The following is a 7,002-nucleotide window of genomic DNA, read 5'->3' as shown; positions in this document are numbered from 1 at the left end:
CCAAAACAGTACAAAAAATAATTTTTTTCTCCAACATTCGAAACAAAAAGAGCTTTACTAATGTGTTGTAAGAACTAACGAATATATAAGGATAATGTAGAGCACAAGAGTAGTTGATATTGGTCAGATGGAATTTTTTGTATGCCTATGGTGACCTCTACTCCCACGCAATTGAACGACGGTACTTATTAGAACGTACAAATGGTATGTATTGGACAGTGAGCAATATAGTTTAAACTATTCTCTCGATAGAACAACTCTACCCGGCCGCAAAAGATTCCTGACAATATCTTGCTTGTTTGCGGGTAAGCACACAACTGTTCGGGATGCTCGAGTATATTATAGATAGAACATTGACATCATAATTCATAGCACTAGGCAGCATGCAGTACAGCAAAAGAGGGAGCTCAACAGTGACATCAAGCAACACAATTGAGCATTAATAATGACGTCATAAACATTATCTTACATACTGTTACACCATGGTTACACATAAATTTGTAATTGGGGTTATAGGCTATTAGTGATCATTTTTATATACAAACGTCAATTTATGGAAAAAATAGGTCCAGTGGTAAATAAAATGCCAGCTCTCTGTAAGCAATTAGGTTCTTTTTCTTCGTCCATTTTGTTTACATAGTATTGTAATGTTTGTTTACAATGACTTCGTACGCGTACACGTTCCCGGTTTTGGATTTCTGCAGCCCAAACATTCAAATTTGCGTTTCGCAGCTTCGTCGCATTAAAAGAGAAATAGAAAAATAGTGATTATTTGTGTTACACTCACACCAAAAAATGAATTGAAAAAAATTAAATGACAAACATACTCGAAAAATCAGCACACGAGTAAAGGTAGTCATTTTTTGCTTTACTCCATCCACATAAGCGTGAGTCTGTCAAGCAATTGGATTTGCCAGCTGTTTGCAATAGTACTCCTAAATCACATTCCTAAATTCAGAGAATTACATATTCATGGAATCCAAAAGTGGCCATCACCCATGTAGTAAATTGAACAATGTGAAATATTAAAAATGTTTTCAGTTTGGCATGTCCACTCATCAAGCTTGTCCATGAGACACATTTTTCTATCCAATTCCATCTCATAAAAATTAATGCCATCTCCAATCCATTCCTGTATAAGGCTATAAGGAATCCCTCATCGGCGATCTTGAAACATTCACGAATTAACCGCTTGTATTTGCTAACTTAAATATTTTTGTATAAAGGCGATCTAAAACTCTAAAACTAGTTTCTATCTATCCCGAATTTTGCCGTTTTGGAAGATTGGGAAATATGTTAACATCTGGTTACGATATGAATTGATTAATAGTATCGCGAAAAAAAATAAAAATTTGGTTGACACTTGACGGCATAATGTATACTTGAATGTTACACTTCGAACGTCTAATAATGTCATTCTGTTTAATTCAGAACATGTATATATTCTACAGTACAATATAAAAATATTATGTATTTCTATTGATACGATCTTGTACATTATTGAAACTTCCTTTTATATTTACCTCGTACAAGTATTGCAAATAGCTTCCCCAAAGCTGATTAACAGCGTTTGTTATTTCACGAGATTTAACGTTTCTTGTTTGTCTTTTGAGTTGTTGAAGTAACGTTTCCGTTAAATTTTTCCAACATTTTATATCAATCTAAAGATTGTGAAAGAGACAAAACCTAATTAATGTTACTCACTTACTCAAAATATGGTATCCTGATCTTGGCGCTCAGGAAATTCGTCCTAAATTGTGGATTATTTATTAACCTTGGGTTGAAGTGACTAAAGAAATATCTAGTACTTACACCAGCAGTCAACTAACAGTCGATGTGCGCTACTCCAACTACTCACCACTGCTACATCCTCATATGAATTTGAAACTCTGTTATTGTAATGTAGATAGACCTTAATATTCGCATAGGACGCTTGTAAATTTTTTAAAGGAGTTTTAAATAATCATTTATCAAACTTTTTGGTTTTCTGATATTGGTTTATGGACGTCAGTACTCGAAGAAAATATTGCATGAAAACTCGCTGTATTGCGTGATTAATTCTCAGTGCCAGATTTATTTTTCTCACCCACGTTGGATCAAACTCTGATAGTTTGAATAAAAACGCTGCTTTTTCATTCTGGTCAAGTTCTTGTAGTTTTTCGTTAAATGTTTTTGGAGCTGGAGTCGGCAAAGTATCTGGATCAATTCCTTCTCCTTGATTTTCTCCAAACAATTCAAGAAGATAATCGACAGGATAATTACAGGCGGAAATATGTCCCTGAAATGAAAATAATGACACCGTGTCCGAAGTTTTTACTTATGGTATTATATGAAGAATTCAAAATGATGTATTATTCAACAGAAACAAAAAGTCACTATTCACATGAGTTCACACAAAAACTTTACCCGAAACTACAACTAAAGGCATCAGTAGAAATTTTATATTCAATTTTCATTCTGACACTATAGTAACTGCTTTATTTTGTAAGTGCATTATGTCTAGTTTGCGAGAAATAAATGCTTACAAAGTAATTGGCAAAATGATCGAACAAATTTTATTTTGCTTTTTCTTACCAAAAACATATCGACTATCCCGGCATTATGAAAACAGATGTCTGCAACAATTTTAAGATCAACACATTTATGACGATCTGGAATATTTAATTCAGGAAGCGCTGGGTTTTCGGTGTCGAATTCAAGAACATCCATCCACCCGGGTATATCGGACCTACTGAAAAGTTTAGGAGATACCATTAGTACAATATTGACAAGATGATAAATCTTTTTAATACCCGAATCATAGCTTTGCTTGATTTGTTTATCGTTGATAGAGTGGGAGCCAGTGTTCCCTCTAAAGTGTGCGCGTGTGCGCGCGCACAACCTTTCAGAGGCTGCGCACACGCATAGATTTACTGCGCACAGACGTATTTCGATGTGATGTAACAATGTTCTCGGTTGGCAGGTTGAGAAAGGTTGTTGTTGGCCCACCCATTACCCGGTTAGAACGCCAAAATTTCTTCATTGGTTTTTGCACAAATATTAGTCATTTCCAAAAAAGTGCGCACACACCAAAATTTCTGCGCACACATACTACAAAAAATTAGAGGGACATTGGATCCAAAATTTTTCTCACCCCGAAGTCGGGGGTTGGGGTCAATCGAAAAAATTAACGGCTTTCAATGCCCGATGGCAACAGCGGGCTAATACGGCTTGTTTACAGTAAACTTTGTCACCCTTTGTTAGAAAGAATTCATAATAATGATAGCCAAGTACTTTAATACAAAAAATTGTCTACTTATTCTTGATGTTATTGGCAGTTACGTCTGATGGAAAAAAAGAATCGACAGGAAGAATGATCGGATTAATCATATCCTCAGCAAAGAACGGTTCAAAATCAGCAATCGTGATATCATGATCCCAGGATGGAGGATTAAAGCCATTTCCTCTGAAAGAAAGTATTTTACATTGACATTTCAGTATTTTTATTGACATGATTAGGCGTGAAATATCAATACCACACCAGTGCCCTGCCTTGATAAATATCCAAATCAAATCTTTAATCCCGAAATGGCCTCATCGATTTATAAGTTGCTCATTATCGTTCGAGTTAAGCACGTATCAATGAGTGGCACCATCCATACTAAAGATGGATACTTTCATTCCTTCTGAGTATAGGGCTAGCTAGAAGACACCAACGAGAATACTACATGTAGTTTTACACTATATTTAACGTCTAGGAATTAGCTATGCTATATCACCAGATCAATGTTTCAACTTACACTAATTGACGTTTATCACTGGTTTTCGACAAAAACTTTGACGACGACCCAATGACGAGGCTATACGTTATCGAGTCGCTAATCACAAATACTGATAAATCCTAACCCGGGGCTAACACATATTACTTACTTGCATTTTGTCATCATGTAAGGGAGTACAGATTCTGACTTCGGAAAATTTACATCGTTTTGATATAAATAAGGAGAAGGAGCCAATCCTTTAGTGCATTTCACTTTGCATTTGGAGTTAATTTTATTCGCATTGGTGCATGACACAATATCCACAACTGTAGCATCGAGACGTTTACATCGAACGCCTAGAAACATTTTAGATTTTATCATAATCACACTGATATTATGGAAGATATGCATAAAAAGAATATAACGATTAAAGACCTTACTTTTCTTCGTGGAATACTTCAGCGTGAATGCTGATTTATTTTCAGGAAAGACAATTCTGAAAAATGTGAATTCATATCCAGGTAAAATAATCCGAATTGTCCCATTATTTAGATCTTGCAGATATTCATTATAGGAATATTTAGTTGTGTATTGTATATCATCTGTTTCCCCGTAAATAGCGACAAAGTTGTTCCAAGAGCTCTTCCTGTATTTCTTACCACCAATCTAAATTTGTCAGTAATCATGTTATATTCTTTTTCGTATTTCTGTGAAACCTATAGGGAGTGAAAAGTCCAAGCTCAACAATGAAATATGACCCGTTTGTCTGAATAACGAACATACATAGAAACTTCTCTAAGTTAGGTTGCGTTTTTAAATGCATAGTGCTGTTATAAGTTCGATCTTTAAAAATAAGTATAACAAAACTTAAGTCGACACTCCTGCAAATTTCTGTCAACGGTTTTATACTAAGATGTCTTATAGTACAGTATTCCTGTTATGCTATTCGATATCTCTCTATGAAATTCAAAATTTGAAAACTATAAAAAATCCAACCTGCGTTTGATTGTACCCGCTATTTTTTCAATTATATACCTATATAGTATAAGTCAAAAATCAGTTTATTTCAAATTTAAAGTAGTTCAGAAATCAAATTTGATTCCGATAAATTCGGAATGCGATATATATGTATTGCTCACTGACCGATGCCAAAAGTTGTGGCCGTACGAAATTTCATGCTTGTCCATGGGAATAAACGTACCATGGGATGGAATAGCACACATTTGTATTTACCATGGGTCACGTGGGACACGAAATCCGTATGATTTTCGGGGAAATGACGGTAAAACAATTTGTTATGGATTTTGTGTCCATATATTTGAGCATAGCTCTCTTGTCAGTTATAAAGAGCAAAATATATTCAGCATTAAACATATACTTCGTGAAGGGGCTGATGGACACATGTATAATAGTTATGAATATAAAGTTGACAAAGCGGTAAATTTTGTTGTTTTGCATGTCTATTCGTACATGTAGTCCTATTTAGTAGTCGCTAAACCCAAATTTAACAATTATTATTGATTTTCATTCCAATTGAAATCCCATGGGATGGGATGGAACAGGCATAATTGATATGGGATGGGAATGGGACAGAAAAATATTTCCCATAGACAAGCCTGGAAATTTTGAAAAAGATTAAGTTGATTTTCGAGGCAAAAATATACTTTTTTAAATTTTTTGTTTTCTAAGTCAAAGTTATTTTCGTGAATTACTTTAGAACAGAACAATCAGTTTCTTTTTTGGTAACATCGGATGCTCTGATACTGAAATTCACCGCCAAAAATCTTAGTACATTTCATTTTAATCCGTCAATATGAAAAATTCTATATATATATATATATGCTGTGTTTACTCACGGACATCCAACTCTTTTGCCTTGAAGTTATATCAATCGTTAAATCTTTCGCGTGGGGTATTCTTCCATAGAGAAGACATGCATCGTTCATGTTTCGATTTTCTGTAAAGAGTTTCAGATTTCTTCCATTTGTTTTGAATCCAGGGTATGATATAACTCCTTTTTGGCCGGCCAAATTATGCAAGCATGGCGATATTTTTCCAGGTGCTGTAAAAATTTGTATAGTAATTACATAACAATTAGGCATATTTATTCTACCCATACGAAAGATGATGCACATAAAATACTCGAACATTATGTGAAATAAAATATTCATACAGTTAATATTTTCTGCAACAAAATGGGAGTTGATATTCCCAACAATATGCATTTCATTCAGTAGGGAATTTGAATTGAGTAGATTTGTGTTTATATGTTTTGTACGTAATATGTAAAAAGTGTATTGATGGACGTAAATGAACGCTGCATGTAAGAATAATATTATTGGGGAACTCATCCTCATACTGCCACAATCAATTTGATATATATGTAAATAAAAACTAATTCATTTGTTATATATATATATATATATATATATATATATATAAGCCACATACCTTTCTGAGAATTAGAAGTATTTAGCAAGAGAAACAATATCCCTAATGCATATATTCCGTGCATTCTTTCCACAGTATAAATTTGCTATTGCAGTATGAATGTAAACCAGAAGAACAACATCGAATATAGCATCAGAATACGCATATATATAGGCAGTGATAAATTTTAACATAATAATATCGCCCGAGGTCTTGATTTCTTCGAATCCTACATATCTTGTGAATAGCGGTGTGGTTAAATACTGTTTTTATCTAATATACTTGCGTGGCAGTCATACGTGTGCCACTCACTTCTTAATAAAAGACGTTCATGAAATTAGGCTACAACACGCCCCGAAATTATGACTTTGATCACCAGTTTTTGTGTAGAATAGATTTCTGGTAATGTCGACGACCATAGATAGTATCTGAATAAATAAATATTTGAGTCAACATTGTAATAGAACGCGCAAATTTGAAACTTCAAACAACAATTTGTATAACATTCTATTTAATTTTGGACAGAGACTTCGAATTCCATATTTTCGAGCGTCACAGGAGCAGCGCAAATCCGACCATGTGACGTGCGCTGAAGAAAAGGCTATAGCAGGGGTGCCCGGGTGCACAATCCTTTTGCTATTGGCGGCCACATTGCATTTATTTGTATTAAAAAAAGGCCTCCGGGGGGTTGATGAGCGGTGGAGGCGCGCGAATTTTTTTGCATTTATGACGTCATGACCGCGTGTTTTACCCATGTGAAGTGCAGTCTGTCCAATTATAAAGTTTGTAGGACTACTTGGAAGTATAATATTCGCATTTTAAACAAATTTTT

The 7,002-nt window shown here is 34.5% G+C and overlaps 1 protein-coding gene across 2 annotated transcripts; it reads right to left on the bottom strand.

Annotated features, from left to right (window-relative positions):
* Positions 1–337: 337 nt before the first annotated feature.
* Positions 338–6,645, bottom strand: LOC120333405 (uncharacterized). Of its 2 annotated transcripts, XM_078118039.1 has the most exons (10): positions 6,192–6,644; positions 5,597–5,802; positions 4,181–4,406; positions 3,910–4,096; positions 3,296–3,445; positions 2,575–2,731; positions 2,087–2,278; positions 1,524–1,661; positions 828–948; positions 338–732 (listed from the first exon to the last, which is right to left on the bottom strand). In XM_078118039.1, exons 1-10 carry the CDS (start codon positions 6,253–6,255, stop codon positions 656–658), a joined length of 1,518 nt encoding a protein of 505 aa, XP_077974165.1. In that variant the 5' UTR covers positions 6,256–6,644; the 3' UTR covers positions 338–655. The 2 variants fall into 2 exon arrangements, with proteins under 2 accessions (XP_077974165.1, XP_077974166.1); XM_078118040.1 differs by lacking the exon at positions 828–948 and having other exon boundaries at positions 6,192–6,645.
* Between the last annotated feature and the right edge of the window lie 357 nt (positions 6,646–7,002).

Source organism: Styela clava, chromosome 11 (genome assembly GCF_964204865.1).
Source record: "Styela clava chromosome 11, kaStyClav1.hap1.2, whole genome shotgun sequence".
In the NCBI taxonomy this organism is placed as follows: Eukaryota; Metazoa; Chordata; class Ascidiacea; order Stolidobranchia; family Styelidae; genus Styela; species Styela clava.
This window is presented reverse-complemented; position numbering and strand designations above follow the sequence as displayed.

What these genes read in the sequence shown, in the direction of transcription:
- LOC120333405 (XM_078118039.1), bottom strand. Translation starts at nt 6,255, where the DNA reads ATGCACGGAATATATGCATTAGGGATATTGTTTCTCTTGCTAAATACT. An exon ending in GGCAAAAGAGTTGGATGTCC is followed by an intron (nt 4,407 to 5,596) that starts GTGAGTAAACAC and finishes TGACAAATTTAG; the next exon opens with ATTGGTGGTAAGAAATACAG. An exon ending in GCCAATAACATCAAGAATAA is followed by an intron (nt 2,732 to 3,295) that starts GTAGACAATTTT and finishes TAAACTTTTCAG; the next exon opens with TAGGTCCGATATACCCGGGT.